The sequence below is a fragment of the Bombus terrestris genome, chromosome 5 (genome assembly GCF_910591885.1).
Source record: "Bombus terrestris chromosome 5, iyBomTerr1.2, whole genome shotgun sequence".
NCBI classification, from domain to species: Eukaryota; Metazoa; Arthropoda; class Insecta; order Hymenoptera; family Apidae; genus Bombus; species Bombus terrestris.
In genome coordinates this window covers 8,991,673-9,016,299 of record NC_063273.1, presented here as the reverse complement: position 1 = coordinate 9,016,299, position 24,627 = coordinate 8,991,673, and the positions used below count along the sequence as shown (strand labels likewise).

The window sequence follows — 24,627 nt, the reverse complement described above, 5'->3', positions numbered from 1 at the left end:
TTTACTAGTTCAACATTTGCGCAAGCGTAGTTAATTGATAGAAAATTATTTTTGATATTCAAATAAAAGATTAATACACGCATTTTGATATCACGGTATACACATAAATGATATTTTATCTATTTTTAATATATCTGGTAATGAATATATTAACTTATTTATATACATTATAGCACTTATAGCTGCTATATTATATAAATATATTATTGCTTTTATTCAAATTTAAATAAATGATAAAGAAAATTTGATGAATGTATCCTAGTTTTTACGGTACTGAGCGCACGTGTTTCTTGCATACGATGTTGGCGACGCATGTGCAAGAAATCCTTTTCAAGGGACAAATTCCTCAGTCTGGCAAGAGTGGTCGATACTCGATATTACGGTACCACATGGTAACGGAGGTAAAATGGCGTTAACTGTTCCTTGTGTCGCTGGTAAGAATTTTCATATTGTTTTTATTGATAATTTTCTTACTTTAACATCAAATTTTTACTGATATTTTTTTCTAAATGATATTAGCATGCATAGAATATACATCTATCCATGATATGCTTCACAAGTTTCGTATTACACTATATCTGATTGCACAAAAATGCGTCATGTGGCATTGTATTACTGGAACACATTTATGATTAAAAAAATGCGTCATGCGGTACCTCGTTATCAGAATGCATTTATTATTAAATGTATTTATATATATAGTTGTTTCCGACAATTTCATTTAATTTCATAAATAATTCGTGGATATTTAAATTTATCTTGGATTAGGAATATACGTTAATAACTTTTTTGTTTTAAGATATACATAATATTTTTCATGTTATACGTTTGCTACTATTAAAATTATTCATGCGTTAAATGTAATAAATAGTTTAATAATGAAAAAGGAGCTTAGAATATTTTAATGTGATTTTCTATAGTGAGAGGTTCCATTGGAATCAGCTTAGGACAAGGCCCACCATCATATGAACCAGTGAAGTCGTTTCCTAAAGATGACAGTAAAACATGTAAAGCAATGATTTTTAGCCCAGAGGGAAGTTATTTTGCATGGGTCAATGGAGTAACTACCAAGATTTTACATTGTTCTACGTGGAAAATTATTACAGAAATTAAAAGGCCCAAAATTTCTGCGATTCAGTTCTCCACTCGAAGCACATATTTTATGACGTGGGAACCATTCATTGGTATTATATTAATTCTATATTATTTATTTTTAGTTATTTTTATGTTATATATCTTGTTTATATATTTAACTTTATCTCACTGATTTTATTACTTTGTAGTAAATTAGATAAATATAAAACTTTTAACATTTATTTTATTTGCATTATATTTCAATATTCTAAATGTGGAAATGATACTTATATTATTAATTTGTATATTGCAGCGACAACATCAAATCCTCAAGGAACACCAAATCTTCACATATGGAGATCAGAGACTGGAGAACTGGTGAAGAGTTTCATACAGAAAAAACAATCAGACTGGTAATGTATTACATACTTATTTTATTTTTAACTAAAATTTATATTAAATTCATCAATTAATGATGCGAACTATTTATTTCTTTTTATCTTTTAACATTGTGTGATCATAAAGATACAGTTTTAAAAAATATTTTATATTTTAATGGCATTCATAACGTTTAAATTTTATAAAAATCTTATATTTATTATTACCAAAAAATTACCCACTTTTTTAAGATAAACATAAACAATAGGTAGAACTTATTTTCCTTATATCTACCTAGGGAACCTCAATGGACAAGTGATGAAAAAATCTGTGGGCTATTAGTTGGTGCAGATGTCATTCTATATGAGGATGTCAATTTTAACAAAATTATGTACAGAATAAATGTAGCCAAAGTTGCTAGATTTAGTATATCACCAAGTAATACTCCGTACTATATTCTCTGTTATATGCCGGGTAATTAAATTTTGTTGTGTATTTATTTAATTTTAAATTAAACAAATGCATGTATATTATATCAAGGTACTTATATGTGGAGAGTATACTAGTTTCTTAGTTGTTATCATGTAACCATACCAGTTTATTAGTTGTTAAACATCAGTGCTTCATAAAAGCTTCATAAAAACTAAGAGAAGTCATACAAATTTCAATATAACAAACAAAATGATTTAAAAATGATAATTAGCAATTCCGTTTGGCTGATTAAAACATATAATGTTCATTAGTAATATAGTTCAAGCATAAATCATATAAAAAATTGGCATATTTTATGAAATACTTTTTTATTTCAGTTTCTCTCATTATGAAGCAAATATGAGTGGCAAGCATGTAATACACAAATGGAATGAAGATTATAAGATAATTATATCTGTATAGAATACTTTAATATTTTAAAGAAGTACTACAGAATATTAAAACATAATGGTATTTTGCAAAATATACAAGTATGAATATATAATCAGGATCAACATTAATGGGAAATATTCCTGATTATTGCATGCTCATTTTTATATGTAAGTACTTTCATAAAGTTTTAGGGATTCATAAAGTTTATTTAACAGGTAATTATTTTTTGTTTCAATATACTTGCGATTCTTAGGTGTCTATAAATGAAATTTGGAATTGCAGTAAATTTAATATCATATCTTTGTAAGACAAATAAATACTCTCCACATTAAATACCAAATTATTAATTACACCATTACATGTAAAGTACTATGTTACTATTACAATCCAGCTAATAATTTATTTCTTATAACCAGTATTATTATGTTACAGGAAAATCGGATCAGCCTTCATTTGGTAGGCTATTTCAATATCCGAAGTTCGAATCCACACAAGCTTTAGCAAACAAAAGTTTCTTCCAGGTATTATATTATTATAAAATTCATACATATGTATTTAAGTACACAAGATTCTATAATTTCTATTTTCAGGCGGACAGAGTAAATATTTATTGGAATAATAATGGAACAAGCGTTTTATTAATGACGAGCACAGAGGTTGACAAAACAGGCGCTTCATATTATGGAAAACAAACTTTGCACTATCTTAGTACAAAAGGAGAAACTTCTATGGTTATGCTTAGTATGTTATGATCTATTAATTATTATTGTTTTTATTTTTGAAATAATACTTTTTCTTGTCTCCAAAACGTAATTTTTTATTTTTCTAAATTAGGTAATAAGGGCCCTATACATGCTGTTCAGTGGTCTCCTAAAAATAATGAATTCTGTGTTATATATGATTTTATGCCAGCTAAAGCTACACTATTTAATCTTAAGTGTGAACCAATATTTGAATTTGGTGCTTTGCATCGGAATAGCATTTATTACAATCCTCAAGGGAACAATATCCTTTAATTACTTTAAAATGCTTCTAAACTAACTTTAAATGACTTGTTTATTTAGTTCTTTTTTTATTTATTAAGAACTGTATTTTCTTAACCACTTTGCACTTCTAATTCTGACGGGATTTGGCAATCTCCGTGGTGGTATCGAGTTATGGGACGTAGCTAACAGAAAACTAATTGCTAAAACTGAAGCTCCTGATACAACGCTTCTTCAATGGTCGCCAGATGGAGAACATTTCATGACTGCAACTACCGCACCTAGACTTCGAATGGGGAATGGGTAAATCTTTTATATTTTGTACGATTTCGATAATTGTATGTTAATTTATATCCGATAAATATTTCATATTTAGATTTAAGATTTGGCATTATACCGGAACTTTATTATACGAACGACCATGGAATGAACAAGAAGAACTTTGGGAAGTATTATGGCAAACCTTTCCACCAGGAACGTTTCCAGAAAAACCGATTAGTTATAAAGCTGTTGAAGGTATTGCTCCTAGTCAACCACAAGGTAAGAGTTATTTATAATGTTCCTTAGAACAATAGAACTACTACATTAATCGACATTATCTTTTAATATTAGAGTTTCATTTCATTTGCAGCATCAAAACAAGTGTATCGACCACCTTCTGCCAGAGGGGAAACTATTAGTTTTAAATTACGCGATGATGAAATGTTCAAAGATAAGAAAAAAGGTTCAAAGCGTTAAATAAATTTAAAAGCGTAGAATTATAGATACAAAATAGGTATTTTATTTTACATGTATCCAATATTTGTTGTAGCTACAACAAAAGCAAAGAAAAAAGCAAAGAAAGGTACAAAGAAATCGGAATCCTTAGCATCTTCTCAATCAAACAATCCAAGTACAAATGGACAAGTTACTACAAGTACGGAAAGTCAGAATTTGAATACAAATGTTCCTGATTGTGATAATTTGGAGAGGAGTAAGAAAATTAAAAAAATTAAAAGCGTAAGAATCTCTGTTACTAATACTTCAGTAATAAAATAAAATTTATTTAGCTGTTTGTTATTCCTCATTTTTTACAGAAATTAGAGCAGATTTCAAAATTAAAGGAACTGCTAGTAGCTGGGAAGCAATTAGAAATCAATCAATTAGACAAGATCAAGAAAGAAGCTGATTTAATGAAGGAACTTGAAGAGCTTGCTTTATGATGAACATTTCAAATTATGGATATGTATGCGGTTTAAAAAAAAAGTCTAAATATTTCTTTTAATAACGGAAAATGATCTCGGTCTCTCACATACGATATCACACGTACGGAAGTTACGTTTGGCTGTACATAAAATTTTCATTCTGAAGAGGTAGCGGGAACAAACTAAATTTTGAAAGTGGATGGAATAGATTTCCATGTCTCTCATTGAAGATATTAAGATTTAAAAATATAAGTTTTTTTTTGAGCGATGATAATGAAATTGAAATGGTCCATCGCTAAATCCTTCCTTTGATACTTGGGAATGAAACCACTTTTTTTCTTTCTTAATGGGTTCTTTATTCTAAGTAATATTTCGAAATAACATTGAAGAATGGGCATTGAAGATTGGAAAACAGTCCAATGATGACCAAGCTTCCTTATCATATAGCCCTGTATACCAATGTTGCATTACAAAACACTTCAGTAATTTTCTTGATATTACATTTGATAAATAAAAAATTGTACAGGGTGAATCATATTATCTTGGTATTACTTTGAAATGTGACTCGCAATAGCGATTTACCCCGTATAAAATGCATAATATATATATATATATATATATATATATATATATATATGTGATGGAAAATGTGAGGTGGAAAAGAAAAATGGTATGATTATAAAACCGAATGCACATAAAATTTGTTCCTGGAGACAGGTGCTATCATTTCACTTTTTATGTTTATAAATTATTGCGCACTATTCCATTTTTGTTTTTATCAATCTCTTTATGAAAATTTAGCGAGGGTTAGATATAGACATATCATTTTGTGATTTCATAATTATTACACTCATGAAATGAGTATTGCACTAGTATTTCCTGACAACTTTTCGTTCTTATATATACTTTTGTTTTGTGCCTTACATTATATGTTTAAGATTCAGATTTTATATTTTTCTTGCTGTCAAGGCTTATAAGACTGGTCAAATTAAAAGTACTATTACGTGGCACAGTGTAACAAATAAATGAAAGAAAACTGCCAAAAAATTACCAACTATATTCCACGACTAAAGGAACATTTTTAAGTAATAAAGAAAATATAGCTTTTTGAATTAGTTGATTTTTTAAAGTGCTGTTCTTCAATGATGTTCAAAGTTACCTTCGCTTATTTTTCAGATTGTTGTATGAGCATTCAACAACAATCTGTGTTCTGTAACAATATAATAGTTGTTGAATTACTTGTTTTAATTTAATATTTACTAATATTGAGATTTTTAGGTTTATCTGAACAATCAGAGAATTTGTACAATATAGATTGTACAAGTCAATAGACAAAAGAACATTTCTTTTACCTTGTTTCCATTTATTTTGCTATAATAATGAACAAAAGTTAAATACAATTGGGAAAACCTATAGTACAATGTGTGATTACGTCGAATTTTTATAAAATTCGTGAAATAAATAACTAAAAATTATGTATCATTATCTCTGACATGTACATTGAATCATATACATATAAATTACGGATTAATTAACAAGTGATGGGTATCTCATAAAATGAATTACATAAAAAAAAAATCACAATCGCCAATGTTGTGTATACTTACGTGAAATTTATGAAAATAAATTATTAAAAACAGCAGATGTCAACGATATGTAATATATTTTTATGAAATTGTATTTTTCCTGTATTACAATATATACGCATGTAATTCTCGATAAAAATTTTCATTTAAATTTATCAATCCATTTAAATTACATCATGTGTATAGATTACTATTTGAATCGACGTGATATTAAAAAAAAGATTTGCTTGTATTGAAATAGTATTCAATTTTTTAAAACAAGTAAAACAATAGGGGGTTGAAAAATTCGTACATGTGCACATGAAATTCTATATAGACAACAAAAAATAAATCACGGAAAACTAGCTATTTATAGCAAGAAAAGTTTTTGGGAAAAAATGTTTCGATTAAAAAAACAAAGGAATAAAGGAAGTACGGCCGAAATATGGCTATAATAAGGGCGGCAAGAAACACGGGGTTGAAAAATTCGTATATTTGTACACATATGTATCAATAAAATTCTACATAGTTAAGAAAAAATAAATTGCAGGGAACGAATTATTTATAATAATTTGGTTAAGAATGTTTCGATTAAAAACACTAAGAGATAAAAAAAAGAAGGGTTAAAAGAAACAATCTGGTCGAAATTGAATAAGCGAGGAAATGCACGAGAAGCACCGTGAATGTAGTGTCAGTGGTCGTTTTAACTCGGGGACGACGGTAGCGCCGTAAGATAGTCGTGTTTACAGATTCGCCAGTGAGTTCTACAACGTCACGTCAAAAAGTGCAACAAATTTCTACCACCATTTACTATGTAAAGGTGCGTTTACCCGATAGAAGTTTGATGCGATAATCGGTGATAATAGGAACGTTCTGTGTGTCACGGCACGTTGTTTAACGGGATCGGGATTACTCTCGGGAAGAAAATTGTAAAAGATTTTCTTTAATACGGGAATGCTAATCGTTAGGATGGCCGCCATTTTGTCCGGAGGTGGCCCGGTTGAGTGAACGGGGCGAAAATAGTTGCTCCCTGGACACACCGAGGATTGTTGAAATTGCATAGGTACCGGTTACGTGGGATCTATTCACTTATCTCTAATTATCGAAAGAAATCTGACTGTTCGTGGAAAGAAGTGGCGCATAGATGAGAAACATCGAGATTTCTGTTCTCGTCGCCGCTCGACGTTAAGTCCTTTGTAAGCACGCCGTATACGTATTTCACGCGTAATTCCAAGCTAATTTAGCGACGATCGTTCGTGAAATTCTTTAAGTACGATGATGGTTTTCGATCGGCAGGAAGCAGACAACGGGTTGCTCATTTCCTGATTCTAATTTTTGACGGTTGACAGTTCGGTACGTTTGACGATTACACCCGAGAAATAAAAAGAAGCAGCGAGAGAAAGAGATCGAGAGGAGAGCGAGACAAACCCGGAGAGAGAAAGAGATAGAGAAATAATTCGCGACATGACATCGTACCTTTCATGAATTGCGAAATTCCAAAGAAATACAGAGACCCTTGGACGTGATTATTAGTTCCGTTTACTGGTTTACGTCCGAATCCGAGTGACTAGTAAACGTTTATGAAAGAATCGTTTCCTTGCTCAGATCAAGGCGAATAATTGGAATTTGTTAGCTGAAACCTTAACAAGATCATGCTGTCATACGATTTATAGAATGTGCGAAACGTTCTACGTTATCTATGTTGTTCTTCCTCCGCAAGAAAATTTAAAATGCGTTAAAATTTTTTGCTGCTCGACTCTGAAATATTGACGGTGTACGTACCGGTGTCCCTCGAGGCGAGCTCGAATTACATGGTTCTTGTCTTACGGATTTTTCGTCCATTCTAGTTTTTCAATTGGCTAACTTTTTCAATGTTTTTCAATGTTTTTCTATTTTATGTTTTGGGCCCGTTTTTTGCAGAATTAATATTTACACAGTATTAGACCATAAATAATAGTACACTTGTTAATGATATATATAGAATAATGAGAGAATTAATATTTGATGGATATACTAAGCTGTTGTAAAACTTCTTTACTAACATAAGTATTCTACAAGATTAAGTAGTATTTATTGTCCTACTATTGTTATAGCTTCTTAATTGTTAGATTTGTATTGAAAGATTATATTTGAAAATGTATAATATTATTGCAATAACTTGTACAAATTTCGGTCTTTTTTTATGAAACTTGTTATTTTGTTTCAGATAATGTAGGTATAGTTTATTCAAACAAGGCCTTTAGGGTATAATTATATTTAATGTCAGTGAATGAGTTGGATGATTGTTATTGGTGGTGCGATTATTGGACCAAAAGGTATTGAGACAATTGGAATATAGCAAAGAGCGTACAAAATGACGATTGCCACAAGAGGCCAAGGAGTAGGCATAGACCCTCCTGACAGCCAGCAAAGTACACAGGTATATGATTTATTTTTATATTAGTTAGTCATATATTGTTCATTTAAACTAACTGTATTTAAACTATGTTTAAGCTATATTTAAAGTAAATTTTGTTTGCAAAATTTACCATATTGTTTTATGTATAATTGTTATAATGTGGATTTATGTGCATTTACATCATTAAATCGTATCATATTATTGAGTTAATATTGTGTATATGTATAATAATAGATGCACAGTCCATCGGGCCCACAACAATTAGCTGACACAATGTCGGGACTTCAACTCACGGAGAATGTGGTACAAACAGAATGCACCAATGATACCTTAGCTTCAGTAGAGGATAGTAATCAGCTCCATGGCGAGCCAGATTTTCCTGTTGCAAAACTCAATATGCTTCATGAAAAAATATCTAGTCCACGATGGGTTGTACCAGTTCTGCCAGAACAAGAGTTAGAGTGCCTGTTACAAGCCAGTATCGATCTTTGTAAAAAAGGTTATAATAAGCAATTTCAAAATTTTATTTAATCGAGTAAATAATTAAATATAAATTAATGATTTGTTTCAATGTAACAATAAATGCAAATTTGTACTTAGGAATTGATGTACAAAGTGAAGCGTGTCAGCGCTTTTTTCGAGAAGGACTCACTATTTCTTTTACCAAAATATTGACTGATGATGCAGTAAGTAGTTGGAAAATGAACATTCAAAATTGTATTAATGCAAACTGCGAGCGATTAGTGGATCTATGTATCCTGAAACTAGATGAGGACTGGTTTCCTCTTCTTGATTTGCTGGCAATGGTTTTTAATCCTAGTAATAAGTGAGTTACATTTTTTCCTATGTAACTGAAGATATGTTATTTTTAATTTCTTATTTTGTATTGCTGACATTATACTGATTTGTAACTTTTATTTCAGATTTCATACATTTAATGCTGCAAGGGTCTCTGAAACTGTCCCTCCAGGAAGTGATATTCCTGATGAACAGCTTTATGCAAGGCCACCTCCTGATTCAAGAAGTCCTCGTGGTTGGCTAGTGGATCTCATAAATAGGTTGATAAATGATACTATTATAATATTTTTTTATGATTTTATATTTTATACATGTTATATAAATTATAAATTACTTAATTTTTTTTCTACAGGTTTGGAAGCCTTAACGGATTTGAAATTTTGCTCTCTAGATTTCAGAGCGGCCGAAATTTAACAGTACCAGTTATTTACGCTTTAATCAGACCTTTTGGTTTATGTTATGAACTACTTACTGTTCACACAATAGTTAAATATCTGATGCCTATTGTGGTAAGCATTTTATGAAAGGTATTAAATAATTCAATTACATTTGAATCTATACCAATTGGACATTTTTATGTTTATAGGAAATGGTGCCTGTAATTTTGAATAATTTAACTGATGAGGAATTAAAGAAGGAGGCGAAAAATGAATCAAAAAATGATGCAATATCAGCTATAATCAAAGCCGCCAAATGTTTAGTTTCACGAGTACCACACCAAGAGGAAATAATTAAAAATTTGGGAATTCTGAGACTGAAAATGATATTGAGACTCTTACAAATTTCTTCATTTAACGGAAAAATGAATGCTTTAAATGAAGTAAATAAAGTCATTGCCACTGTTAGTTTTTACCAACATCGAAATGCAATTGTTGAAGAAGAGGAATGGCTTACTGCGGAATGCATGGCTGTAAGCTTAATTAAAGTTTGTTGCAATTTGTAAATCATATCGACAAATATTGATAAATAATATTATTCTGTTTAGAAATGGATAAAGGAAAATGGAGTATTAGAAATTGTTTTAAGAGATTCGTTACATCAGCCTCAATATGTTGAAAAGTTGGAAAAGATTTTACGCTTTATTATAAAAGAACGAGCATTAACTTTAGAAGATTTAGATGCTGTTTGGGCAGCACAAGCCGGGAAACATGAAGCTATTGTGAAAAATGTTCATGATTTGTTAGCCAAACTTGCTTGGGATTTTAGCCCTGAGCAACTTGACCACTTATTCGAATGTTTTCAGGTGTTCAATATTGTGAAACTATAACAATCCTTATTCTATTGATTATTATAACTCAATTAAAATCTTTCTTATTCTAGATGAGTTGGAAGACTGCTAATAAGAAACAAGGAGAAAAGTTATTAGAATTAATTCGGAGATTAGCAGAAGATGATAAAGATGGTGTAATGGCACATAAGGTATTTTTATATTTACATTATATTTATGCATTGTTACATTTTTACATTATTTAAAATTTCGTATCACTGTATATATAAAATATACTATTGATTTTACTCAAGCTTAATTGTATTTTTCGTTAATACTAGGTGTTAACTCTTTTTTGGAATTTGGCTCATTCTGACGAGGTGCCTACAGAAATAATGGATCAAGCATTAAATGCTCATGTAAAAATTCTTGATTATTCGTGTTCACAAGAAAGGGATGCTCAAAAGACAATTTGGTTAGACAAATGCGTGGAAGAACTAAAGAATAGTGATAAGTGGGCTTTGCCTGCATTAAAACAAATTCGGGAAATATGCTGCCTTTATGAACCAAACCCTAATATAGCATGTCATGGTCAACGGAACCATCATTATAGGTATATTTATCTAAATAATGATGTAGAAGTTAATAATTAACTTAAAACAATTTACAATTGGCATTATTTCTAATATGTTTTATTCTACAGGCAAGATGTTATAGAACGACTTCAAGCAGAACATTCTGCAGTAATTCTCGTGACAAACAGTTTAACAAATTATATGGATAAAATGCGGCAGTTGGTTAAAGAAAATCCAGACATTGATGGAAATACTTATATGCACGATGGTCGCTACAATCATATTATGCAAGTACAGGAAAGACTTAATTTCCTTCGTTTCTTGTTGAAGGTGACATTTGTATTCATTTATTTTGTAATAATGACTTGCTGTAGATCTTTATAATTTTGTTTATATGTGTTTTTTTTGTAGGATGGTCAACTATGGTTATGCGCGGATCAAGCTGAACAGATTTGGCAATGTTTAGCTGAACAAGGTGTATTTGTATCCGATCGTGAAGCATGTTTCAAATGGTTTTCAAAATTAATGGGAGATGAACCAGATCTTGATCCAGCAATAAATAAGGACTTTTTCCAAAATAATATATTACAATTAGATCCGACATTACTTACGGAAAGTGGTATCAAATGTTATGAAAGATTTTTCAAGGCAGTCAATTCTAAGGAAGGAAAATTAAAATTAAAAAGGAGAACGTTTCTAATGGATGATGTTGACCTAATTGGTACAGATTATTTGTGGCGCGTAAGTAAAACTTAATACTAATTATTTTTTATGATAGTAATAGTATTTTGTGTCATTACATATTTTTATGCATCTATTTATTCAGGTCGTGACCAATAGCCCTGAAGAAATAGCAAATCGAGCTATAGAATTATTAAAAGAAGTGAATACTAATTTAGGACCACGACTTCAGTCATCAGTTTTGGCGTTTCACGTGACATATATAGGAGAGTGTATGGACAGATTGAAAGCACATTATGATACTGTATCTGTCTTGAGTAAAGTATACCTTGAAGGAAGGGAAGAACGCGAACAGCAAATGTCAAATAAAATTAAAATAGAAGCTATGAAAATGTGCCGTGTTATGAAAGTGTTACAGGAATATATAAATGAATGTGATACGACATTTCCAGGAGAACGAAAAATATTGCCATTACATAGGTACTAATATTTGTATTTATTTGTAAAAATGATGAATTTTTTAAAATAACAATAATATTCTATTTTATTTGATTACAGAGCAGTTCGTGGGAAACACCTATCTCTTATCATTCGTTTTGCGAATCCTGGTCGTAATGTGGATGATATAGAGATATTTACACATAGCAACGACACTTTGGGGTCATTAAGGCGACAAATATTACGCAGAATTAAGGCAAATGGATCAAATGTGAAACTTGACTTATTTCTTAATGGGGAACCTTTGGAGTCAACAGATGACAGGAAACTACTTTCTCAAACTCCACTGAGAGATAAGATGGTATATATTAATATCTATTTTTTGTAAAACATAGTAATGTCAGAGTAATTAAAGAATAAAACTTTTTTCATATAGCTGTTGTCTGCAAAACTAAGTCAAGTAAACAGCAACTTGCAGAGTTCGCCAGATAGTAGCTCAGATAGTTCTACCAGTTCTCCACACCATCCATATGATGGGCCAGATGCAGAAGCAGAAAACAGTTTACCCGGAGTGGTATGTTAATTTGCGTTCACATATAAAAAAAAGATTTTTATATAATTCATTATAAGTGCAATATTATTTCTAGATGTTTATCTTATAACTTGAAAATTTAAAAGTTTCCTGTTTTTGTTACAGGTCATATCGCAAAGATCGCAGTATGCTACATTCTTCTTTCAGTTAGCAGATCTTGGATGTAGTCTTCAACACGCGCAATTACGCGATGGTGCAAGGAACCTTTTACAACTGGTGCCACCAGATACACTTACTGTATCACGATTGCAGTCGTTATTCGGTCATTGCAAAGAAGACGACAATTTAGATAATGCTCTTTGTAATGAACAAAATACTACAGTAGATTCTTTATTTTTTACTGCAAGTTCTAGCCAAGTTTTATACAATTTAGAGGTAAAGTTTGTGTAACATTTATATGTTTTTTTATTATGCATACCTCTCGGACAATTCGTAATAAATTATTTATATTTCAGGTTTTATATAGTTTATTAATGCCAGTTTTAGATCCAATGTCAGAAAGAGCGTTTGAGTTTCAATGCAACTTTATAAAAAGTGGCGAAGCTGGTGTTATTCTTGAAATGTTAACTAAAAATAAATTTCTACCAAATGCAGATGAAACTACTAAACGAGCAGCGTATTTAACGGTGTTAAAATTATGTAAACTCTTATTAACAACAGTGGGTAATGTGATGGCCTGTGTAATGGATGAAGTGCAACAAGCTGGTATTTCGGAAAACCACGATAATCATGTTCACAACAATCGAGGCCCAGTAGCGGTTTTGAAACAAGCCTTACAAAGTGTACCTAATCAGAATACTGAGTATATGTTGAGAAGCGTAGCAACGAACTTGGCGCAGCATTTAGCGCTTCGAATGTTATGTGGAGCAGCGGAATCTGACAAATGTCGGCAACTTTTTATGCAAGCCCTTTCCTGGGAGCTACCAGACGTAGCTACTATTCGTGCCATAATTAGGCTAGCATGGGCAGCATCGACAGGTAATTTAAATAATATAAATGCTTCTGCTGAGATGCTCCATACACTTCACGAAATAAACGAAAAGGAAACGTCAAATAATCCTGACAATAACGATGTGTTAGTATGTAAAGAAGCATTAGAAGTTCTGACAATCGCTTTGGTACTGAATCCAACTGCGTTAGAATCATTATCAAGAGATAAAATGTGGCATACGTTTTTAATAGACCTTGTTCTCTTGAGTACATCGAGAGTGGTTAGAATGGCTGCAGCTGAACAGTTTTTTCTTATATCAACGTGGTACAGTAGTGGTCATCAACCATTACTTTTTGCAATAACGCTACTTTTCACTGTTTTAAACACTACGGTTATGGAGCATGCAAAACAGAGTCATGAGTATTTTCAGCTTTTATGTAGGCTGCTAAACTTTGCACACATGTCAGGATGTCCTCTTCTGACTGCTGAAACATTATTGAATATCGAAATAGCATGGTTAAAGAAAGTACGAGACAATGTTAAAGAAACTGGAGAAAGTCAAGTCGATGAAGCTGTCCTTGAAGGTCATCTTGGTCTTACTAAAGAATTACTAGCTTTCCTACCTCCGAGTAAAAAGTTTGAACTTGGCTCTGATGAAAAACACGGCGTAAATTTGATCAAGGAATTAGTCGAAGATTTTGTATTTCCTGCATCGCGTCTTATGCTGCAACTGCGTAGCACTGGAGAGCTAAGTGCTACGCAAGCGAGCCCAGTATGCACGACTCCTCAATCGACTAGCGCAGCATTTGATTTACTTGTAGGTCTTTGTGTAGGCTGTGTACCTAACATGAAACTTCTAGTCACAATGCTCACTGATATGTTCTACTCTGAGAGAGATGAACCGCTAGTAGAATGGGATTATTTACCACCAGTCGGGCTTAGACCACTGAAAGGCTTTGTAGGCTTAAAGAACGCTGGTGCAACTTGTTACATGAACTCAGTATTACAACAATTGTACATGGTTGAAAGTATAAGAGTCGGACTTTTGGCTGCAGAAGGTGCAGCGACAGATTTGAACGAAGATTTTTCTGGAGAAGAAAGAATTGAAGGAGAACAAACGATAGAAGCAAACGATAATGATACAAATGAAGAAAAATGTGGAGCAGACGAATCTCGAAAGGAATATAATATTGGTATTTTAAAGCAAGTTCAAGCAATCTTTGGTCATCTAGCATATAGCAAATTACAATATTATATACCTAGAGGTCTTTGGAAACACTTTAAGTAAGTTTACATTTACATTGTAAATATTGTTAAATGTATAATTGTCGAAGTGTAATTATCATCTTCATGTCATTATTGATGTTTTTATTAATATTATTTTTAGACTTCAAGGTGAGCCTGTAAATCTTAGAGAACAACAAGATGCAGTAGAATTTTTTATGAGTTTAGTGGAAAGCTTAGATGAGGCACTGAAAGCCTTAGGACATGAACAGATAATGAGCAAGATTCTTGGTGGTTCATATAGTGACCAGAAAATCTGCAAAGGTTGCCCTCATAGGTACCTTCTTAATTCTTAAATTTTGCTTTTTTCGGTAAACTGTAATACCGCATTACATTATCTTCAGATATTCCAAGGAGGAGCCGTTTAGTTTGATAAGCGTGGATATTAGGAATCACAGTAATTTACTGGACTCTCTTGAACAATATGTGAAAGGAGAATTATTGGAAGGTGCAGACGCTTATCATTGCGACAAATGTAATAAAAAGGTATAAACTTCATATATTTGTAAAGCATTTACGCATAATTCACGACATTTATTACATATTCCATTAACAAATTATATTTTTAGGTCGTAACAGTAAAACGATTATGTGTAAAGAAGTTGCCACCTGTTTTAGCGATACAATTAAAAAGATTTGAATATGATTACGAAAGGGTTTGCGCTATTAAATTTAACGATTATTTTGAATTTCCAAGAGATTTGGATATGGAACCTTATACTGTTTCTGGGCTCGCTAAACTGGAGGGAGAAGTTATAGACTGTGATTACGAGGAATCGGTGAAAGGGACTTGTACTAAATATCAATTAACTGGCATCGTAGTACATAGTGGCCAGGCTAGTGGTGGTCATTATTATTCGTATATCCTACATAGGTACTGAAATATTTATGTATGCACACATTAATATTTACATAATGTTTTTAATACATACTTATTTATTATTGTATTTTGTATTAGACAAAATGATGGCGTTGCAAAATGGTATAAGTTCGACGATGGCGATGTTACGGAATGTAAAATGGAGGAAGAGGAAGAAATGAAGTCGCAATGTTTCGGCGGTGATTATTTGGGGGAAGTATTTGATCATATGCTTAAAAGAATGAGTTACCGAAAACAAAAACGATGGTGGAATGCCTATATGTTATTTTATACCAGATTAGATGTAGAAGAAAATTCTTTAATGAAAAGTGTTAATGAATTATCCTTGTGTAAGTATTGCTCAAAATTCTTGTTTGTTAAAAAGTTGTATTTACTTACTATAAAAATGTTATAACTTTTAGATACGAAACTAGGAGTTATAAAAATGCCCCCAGCTATCGAATATAGTGTCAGAAAACAGAATATCAAGTTCATGCATAATCGAAACCAGTTTAGCGCAGAATATTTTCAATTTATTAAAAAACTTGTATCTTGTAATCCCCATAACATCAATAGACAAAATATGAATGAAAAACTTGTAAGTTGATTTAGCAAATAATTTTTTTCAATGTTTGTATCAAACATCTAATCTTTAAAAATTATATTTGTAGAATCCAGAGCAGGAAGAACTTGCAATGCTATCCGTGCAGTTAGCATCGAGATTCCTGTTTTACACAGGTTTTCATACTAAGAAAACTTTGCGCGGTAACGCAACGGATTGGTATGACATTGTTTGTCATCATTTACGTAGTAGCAAAACAGTGCGATCCTGGTTTGCTCATAATGTCCTATTTAATCATCCACATAGGTATTGGGTTTTCTTGAGTATACATGTATCAATATAAGAGAATTTATTGTTTAACAAAATGAATTTATTGTCTTTAGATTTTGCGAATATCTTTTGAGCTGTCCTAGTACAGAAGTTCGAACGGCATTTCTCAAAATTTTGGTATTTCTCGCACACATTTCCTTACTGGATGGCCCATGCGTGCCGCCTAGTTTAAACGCACCAAGTAAGACTTTTAGTTATATTTATTATTCTTTCAAACAGACTAATAAGATATAATTTGAAATATTTGTTCATAAATCTTTATTTCCAGCTATACTTTTAGATCCAACAGCAACACTGAGTGATCATTTATTGCATGCAGTACTTTCTTTACTTCATCGTGAAATCTCAGATCATGGCCGCCATTTACCACATTATTTCTCTCTGTTTCACACGTATGCATCGCTTGGTCTCGCTGAAAAGGCCCAATTGCTTAAGGTAACTTATACATTGTTTTTCTCATGTAAAATCATCTAATAAGATTATGCCATTTATAATTGTTTTTTATCATAGTTAAATGTGCCGGTTACGTTTATGTTGGTTGCTATCGACGAAGGACCCGGACCTACGATAAAATATCAGTATCCTGAATTAACTAAATTGCATCAGGTAGTTAGTATGTTGATACGCTGTTGCGATGTGTCATCGAAAGCACACTCGAGTCTTGCACAGTCAGGCGTAGCACCTTTACCAAACCCATATGGTGACCCAGCATGTCAAAATGAATATTTGATGCCTATTCAGCCGCAGGCAGCAGATATTCTCTTCGTTAAGAACAGGTAGATATTTCTTAAATAAAATGCATTTAAAATATAGATAAAAGGTAAATATGAAAAGTATGAAGTATATTGATACAAACTGCAATTTCTGTCATCTAGTTATATGAAAAAATTGATCGAAGATGCAGACGTTAACGTTACTGAAGATACAGTGAAGTTATTGCAATATTGTTGTTGGGAGAATCCTCATGTGTCACGAACCGTTCTCAGTGAATTATTATGGCAGATTGGATTTTCTTTCGCACATGAAATAAAACATCATACTGACCTATTACTTGCTGTACTTCTTATGGAGGACTCGTGGCAAACTCATCGTGTTCATAATGCTCTGAAAGGTACAACCGTTGCAGGTGTAAGTTTTTAATTTAAGAGGTATTAAAACATGAGATCGTAAAATGTAATTGTCATTAGGTGTACCAGATGAAAGAGAAGGTTTATTCGAGATAATACAAAGAAGTAAACATCATTATCAGAAAAGAGGTTATCAATGCATTAAATGCATGGTGCAGCTCTTCAGTAAGTGTCGACCTGCACATCAGCTCCTGCATCATAGCTCCGAATTGAAGAGAAAGTGGATACACGCTACCGACTGGCTTCATGAAGAACTCGATAAAGTATTGAACAATAATAATAGTTGATTATGAAGTTACAAGAAGAGATTCATATATTAAACAATATCGATTTTATTTTCAGAGACCGTATGCTTCTGCGGCACCATATACTCATGCGTATAGTAATTGGTCTCCACCAGCTCAATCCAATGACTCTGCAAATGGTTATGTTTTGGAGCGTAGTAATAGCGCGAAGAAGACATTAGAAAGAGCATGCGAACTTTGTCCGGATGAAGAACAGGAGGTAGAGGATACAAGCGAAGATTGCACTGAGGAGACAGAAAAGTACCAACCACAGAATAGAGACATATTGCGATCGAGACGTAGTTTAGTATGGGGATGTATAGGGTAAGATTCAAAAACAACAATTTTATTCAATTTCATTTATCATTATACATTCCTTATTTAAAACATAAATCATTCCTGCTTCTTTCTTCAGTTATCCTGACGTCACTGTAATGCAACAAATGCAAGAGGAACAACAATCTCAGCCTAGACCATCTCCAGTTCATACTCCTCTTTGGTCCCAATCCCCGGTTATACTCACACCACCAGCTCATCAGTTACATAGTCCACAGAACTGTGAGTCGTCACAAAATACCAGCCAGGATCCATAATGAACGCTACATATTGACGTTCTACCAAGTTGCTGCCTCGGTGAAACTGTTTCAAGATATTTAGACATTACTGCGCCAGCAGCTTGGTGCCGAACGATAGAGGCACCTGTACAGATATAACTCGCAGATTTGTTCTTATTTGCTGGTATTCACGAACTTGCATTTGCAACCTGAGTTTTATTGTGGGCAGTTACTTTCATGAATGATACGATGTGGCATAGCTATCTGCACTATTGAGAAAAAAAGAACGATGTTAGAAACAGCAGGCGATTATTAAATAAGTAAGAACAGAATTTCTACGTATTAGTTGAGGCAACGAGAATTCTCATCGTAATTTTTTCTTACTCCTAACGTTCGTGCATTCCCTCATCTTTTGCATCTATATAATAATTTGAGCTTTTGAATTTCGATAAAAGGAAGGTTGTTTTGGTAGAAAGAAATCTTCTGAAGAAAAATTGATACGAAGAGAAAAAAGGAACAATTTAGATAAGAATTACACTTGCCTCGATTAATGCATACGAATTCAAGTGTAGGAATACGATAAGATTGTATAAATGTATAGCGAATAGTGTTATGGAATCCCGTCTCTGCCGAATAGAAAAGAAAGGTATAAAAAAAAAGAACCTAACTTTCCGTATGTCTATGTAAATTTGTTACTAATAAAAAGTTAAAAAATGAAACTTTCTAACGATCGAAGGATAAGGCTAAAAAATACAGTAGTTTCCGATTTAATTGAAAAGAGAGCAGAGTTAACAAGTCAAGAGAAGAGAAAAATTACACATCTATCGATATTTCACTATTTTAGTCTTTCAAGACGAAGTAAACGAAAAAATTTCCTTGTACTTAATCTCGAGTATCAAAAAAAGAAGAAAAGAAAAAAAATATAAAAAAAGGAAAAAAGAAAGAAAAATAAAGAAAGGAAGCCACTCCTCTGATGCAGACGTTTGTGCTGTATGAGAATCTAAACATACACCAATGAGATGCCTCCCATTGTGCTTTCTCTCAGTTCATCGAATTTGAGAAGAAGAGTTGTGTCCTTGATATCATGCGACTCCATTTTGTATCTTAGGTAGTTATTTAAGAATCGAGTTGTTGCTTCAAATTTTCATTGCTTATATTTTTGTCTGTTATGTTTTTTCGGCTCTTTATGAGAAATTAACGAAAAAGAACTTGATCAAATGAAATTCAAATGGACGGTGCAGTTGACCGCTCAAAAAGTTATTCGGATAAGAAACGACAGTTATGACGGGATGTTTCTACTTTAAATAGTAAAGATGGATATTAAAAAAGAGAGAAAAAGGAGGCAAAATGGATGGATCAGTTTGTGTTTATTATAACGAGTCGCAGTGCAGCAAGAAAGAAAAATAAGCCTTGTTCGAAATCCAAATTTTTACAAAACGAAAAACAAATAAAAAAAAGAAAAAAGAATAAAAGAAGGAATTGAAGAAAGCGTGACGGTAGCGACACAAAATGGTATGAAACAAATATAAAGAAAAAACACTAATTTGTATCGTTCTAAGGTACGATCCATCGTTAAGAAAGAAGAGCTGTGGTCTTTTCGCAGTATTATAAATCGATTCTTAGTTTTCAGTCGACAAGAAAAAGGACAGATGTGTTAGATGTTATACTGCTTGTATACTGTTCGACATTTTATTGGGCATACAACGGATAAACGACGAAACATAGGAGAATAAACGATGACTGCGATTATTTAACATATGAAATGGCCATAGCTCTGACTTATTAAATAACATGTGTTATATAGATATTATATAAATAATACTAGAGAGGAGGAGAAAAAGAGAAAATAAAGTCACGTGTAATGAGGATATAAAGCAAGCCGTGTGTATACATAGGAATTCGTGCGATGAGAAAATCAACGACTATGTCAAGACACCAGGAAATAACGACATATTGATTATACTGTTCGTATTTATCAAATATCCACGTTAAACAGTGTACCAAATTATATAATAGCTACTATCGGTTAAAAATAATAATAATGGTACCTAATCTTACTCAGAATATGTACATATGCAACTGCTTTTTATATGTGATAAAAATTATTATATTCCTATTATACATTGAGGTTAGTATGTTATTGTAAATCCTGGTTTTTTGTACACAGACTGTATGCTAAGTTCAATTTTTTTGTTAACGGAGAGAATGTAGTCTATAATTATTTAATATTTAATTGTATCGCTGAAAGAATAAGCGTAACACGTCTTGTATGATATACATAACTTGATTACTTTCTAACAATCAATATCAGATTTAAGTGATCGAACCTCGAAGTTTGTGTCATGATATAATACTACTAGTAGTGTTATTTCTTTTTCTTTCTTTCTTTCATATTTCGTTCTCTTTTTTCTTTTATTTCTTTCGAACGAGCGATGATAGAGCTAGAAGGATATGGACATCAAGGGGGAAAAACAGATGTAAGACAACCGGGTACACGATTCTAATTCATGATTTATATAACTATTGTCCAAAAACTTATCGAGCGATTTCTTCGAACTATCGAACATTCTCATATTTACTACGAATTCTATGCGAAACTGTGACGGATCTACGAGAGTCGATCAAGATTGCCGGTCATTTTTAATGCGGTAGTTGCGAATAAACACGCTTGTCTTTTTATAGTCGACGGAAAAAGAAAACGGTTGATGCAACATTTATACATTTTCTTTTCTGCACGAAATGTTACTATACAGAGAACAACAACGATGAAACATGATACAAAAAAAGAGCAAAAACGAAAAAGAAAACGATATATTCAAATCTCGATAATAAGCGAAGGTTACTGATGCGATGCGTTAATCAAAATCAAAGGCAAATGCATGTGAAGCAATGAAAAAAAGAAAAAAAAGTAAAGTTATACAGTTGCATGCTTAAGCAAAGAAGAAAATGACGCTTGTACACAAAAACAAAAAAGACGCGGAAATGAGACAAAAAATAGAGAAGCAGTTACAATAATTCGAACTCCAAGCGAAGTGAAATTTCATAAAACACAAAGTAAAAAAAAAATGACAAAAGGAAAATACAAAAAAAAAAGATGGAGGAGAAGAAAAGAGTCCCTCGTCGATGTTCGTTTAGTTTTAGTTGTAAAGGTAATTTTATGTATTAACTCGATCGACGCTCTAGTCAGTAAAATTAAATAAACGGAAGGAGATTAACGAACCTCGTTCATTTAGTAGCGTAGAGTATCTCGAAATCTTTGTATTTTTTGTTTCCAGTATGACGATTGTTCAAACGATTTTGTTTTTTTTCCTTCTCTTTTTGTTTTAAATAAAACGACGTAAAGGAAAAACGAGATTTCCAAGAAGCTAATAAACATGTACGCGCATCCGTTCGAGGCATGTCTTTTCGATGGTATCAGAAACTACCATGGGACACATCCGCTACTTTCGTGGTGCTCGTGTTTCTCCATTTGCCTTTGACAACTTCCTCCGAGGCTATTTCGAGAATGAAAAAAAGTAAAACAAGCAAAGCGATACGAATGAAACAAAAGAAATCGAACAAAAAAAAAAAAAAAAAAAAAAAAAAGAAAATGAAGAGAAGAAAGATAGGAGGAACGAAATGATTCAACAATGAAACTACCTCGTTAAGCGGTCAATGTATTTACAATTTACACGCGTATTGATTTCATTGCCAAAACCCTTTGCGCTCCATTTAATCATTTAAGGAAAATACATTTCCTCTTTCGTTTTGAGCATTTTTTTTGTTCGACGAGAAATAACATCTAATACTTTGGATGCTGATGTTCACGATAGATTAGAAAATGTTGTACCAATGGTAGATTTTTACTTTAAATAAATCGCAGATAAATTTCATAGCGGAGCAGCACGCAAGGAATGGTAGATCGATTATAGTGGCATCGCGAAAGTTAATTTATTCCAAATTGTCTTTCATACGCGAAAAGAAATTGGACTGCAAAGGGTTAACGCTGGCAAGAAGCTGTTCTTCGCTTTTAGAATGTCAACCGCATTATCCGATACAGCAGAAGTTTATAAGTTCACATTTTTCTCTCTTGTCATTGAATTCCGTTCGCAAATGTTTTGGATCGGATTGTTCATTGATATTTTAAGAAAGATTGATACACACGGGACGATCCATTTTTATTTACGAATTGATCCATATAAGGCTAAGGGGGACAGGAAAAAGAAAAAAATCTATTAAATTGATTTTATAGTAATTTTACTAAAATGAAGTGCCATTTGAAAAGGACGTCGAATAATCTTCGGATAACCTCACTCTAATTATATCTTTGATACTTTCACGCAATCTAAACGTCTTATTTAGTAATCACTTTATTCGTAGGAATTTTTTCACTAATCGTACGTTTGTAGATTCAGATGGATCGTCCTTCGCCTGTTTTACAGATTATAAAGCGTATAAAAAGATATCTAAATCCCTGTTACGGTTCTCAGTTTCAGCACGTGTCTAAAAAGAGATGATTTAAATAAACGAAGAAATTATAAACAGAATGTTGACGGTACCATTTTTACTTTTGTCGAATGTCTTTGTTCTTTTTTGTTTGTTGTTTGGAACGCGTAAAAGAAAGAGATGTGGTAATGAGGAGAAAAGAGAGATCGTAGCAGGGCCGACGGAAGCTTCTCAGAAAATAACAGAGGCTTGTGATTCTATCGGAACTTGTGATTTCTTTCACGTGAATCTGCTCACGTGTGTACGAATAAAGTCGTTCGACATCAACATTCGTATGATGAAACGGTCGAGTATAGTATGGAAACTTAGTCGGTAGATAATTAAAGATTATATAACGCTTGAACTCGTGTTCCAAATCGACGTTGGACATTGGAAAACGTACTTTTTTTTCTCTACTTCGCCACTCGCGCGACGAATGCCTCTTTATCAAAAATAATACAGCGTGAAAAAATGAAGCGTGAAATTTCGCTAGACAAGTCTGAGGGCGTTGATAATCAAGCCAGTCGGTTTCAAGCTGATTCCGCACGAAACCAAATGTAAAAGATAGTGTGTATATACTTTGTGTCCGTCAAATATACGCTTTTGTTCAATTTTTTCTTTTTTTCTTTGTTAACGTTGGTAGACGCTATTATGTTCGTTTGTAAGGAAGTAAATATCTGTTTTCTTTCAGTAAATTCTGCACATGATTTTTGCAATGAGATTCGTGCGGTTGTGTCTACGAAACGATACGATCTTTAATAGTAATTACAATTGTATTTAACTATATGAAAATAACGATAGAATTGTACGCGGAGAGAATTAATAATCGTGGCTGTTTGTTCGAAATGTATTCGAATTAAGAACTTTTATCGGAAGTGGATGATCACTCGGTTCGATTAACAGCGCCGTAGAATAATTCTAATCGTTAGATTTACGAAGTATTACACGATACCACAGATAATATCGAGTAGAATATTTAATATTCACTGTCCTATATTAGGACTATACTAATAAACCTTTCGATCGAGTCACAGTCGACATGTTTCTCGATGCGCAATTACGATCGTCGCCATTGAGAAAAATGAAAAGAAAAAAAAAAAAATAAGAGGAAAAGGAAAGGAAATTTCTTATTAGAAATGGTCGACGATGAAACTTCGCTGGTCGTACACTGTCATCACAACTGCACAAAATTCATTGTGTCTCGTAGCGGAATATCGTTTGATGTTTGTCGTATCGAAAACGACTGCCAGAAAAGGTTTATAAAGAGACTCCAAGTAAAAGAATTGTGTTCCTTATGACACAGCCAGTGAATAAAGGACAACTCAGTGATATTCGCAGGACGAATATAGAACATTGTTCGCATTCCTCGAAGCCGTTTTCGTTATCTGTTTCTGTATTTATTTCAAAGAGCTGCGTTGTGCAGGCATTAACTAGTAGAACTTACTAATACGAGAATTCTATGCGGTGTAGGAAAGGAAATATAAACTAAAAGAAA

At 32.5% G+C, this 24,627-nt stretch overlaps 2 protein-coding genes across 6 annotated transcripts; both read left to right on the top strand.

The window, feature by feature from the left end:
* The first annotated feature begins 282 nt into the window (after nucleotides 1–282).
* Nucleotides 283–6,125, top strand: LOC100645751 (eukaryotic translation initiation factor 2A). The gene is made up of 12 exons (XM_048405842.1): nucleotides 283–434; nucleotides 921–1,184; nucleotides 1,388–1,487; nucleotides 1,751–1,926; nucleotides 2,749–2,837; nucleotides 2,907–3,057; nucleotides 3,151–3,321; nucleotides 3,428–3,602; nucleotides 3,676–3,839; nucleotides 3,931–4,023; nucleotides 4,111–4,298; nucleotides 4,376–6,125. Exons 1-12 carry the CDS (start codon nucleotides 407–409, stop codon nucleotides 4,499–4,501), a joined length of 1,725 nt encoding a protein of 574 aa, XP_048261799.1. The 5' UTR covers nucleotides 283–406; the 3' UTR covers nucleotides 4,502–6,125.
* Nucleotides 6,126–6,739: 614 nt separating this feature from the next.
* Nucleotides 6,740–23,194, top strand: LOC100645871 (probable ubiquitin carboxyl-terminal hydrolase FAF-X). 5 transcript variants are annotated; one of them, XM_012308470.3, is made up of 30 exons: nucleotides 6,740–6,868; nucleotides 8,255–8,467; nucleotides 8,681–8,945; nucleotides 9,047–9,272; nucleotides 9,370–9,504; nucleotides 9,597–9,753; nucleotides 9,831–10,154; nucleotides 10,230–10,487; nucleotides 10,565–10,663; nucleotides 10,793–11,064; nucleotides 11,155–11,356; nucleotides 11,438–11,767; nucleotides 11,853–12,187; nucleotides 12,266–12,506; nucleotides 12,582–12,719; nucleotides 12,843–13,112; nucleotides 13,193–14,952; nucleotides 15,056–15,229; nucleotides 15,297–15,438; nucleotides 15,522–15,826; nucleotides 15,911–16,161; nucleotides 16,234–16,409; nucleotides 16,483–16,679; nucleotides 16,757–16,884; nucleotides 16,972–17,138; nucleotides 17,214–17,479; nucleotides 17,579–17,814; nucleotides 17,900–18,093; nucleotides 18,173–18,438; nucleotides 18,530–23,194. In XM_012308470.3, the coding sequence occupies exons 2-30, from the start codon at nucleotides 8,402–8,404 to the stop codon at nucleotides 18,705–18,707; spliced, it is 7,758 nt and encodes a 2,585-aa protein (XP_012163860.2). In that variant the 5' UTR covers nucleotides 6,740–6,868; nucleotides 8,255–8,401; the 3' UTR covers nucleotides 18,708–23,194. The 5 variants fall into 5 exon arrangements, with proteins under 5 accessions (XP_012163860.2, XP_003395438.2, XP_048261785.1 ...); XM_003395390.4 differs by having other exon boundaries at nucleotides 17,891–18,093; XM_012308468.3 differs by lacking the exon at nucleotides 6,740–6,868 and adding an exon at nucleotides 6,904–7,111 and having other exon boundaries at nucleotides 17,891–18,093.
* Nucleotides 23,195–24,627: the final 1,433 nt, after the last annotated feature.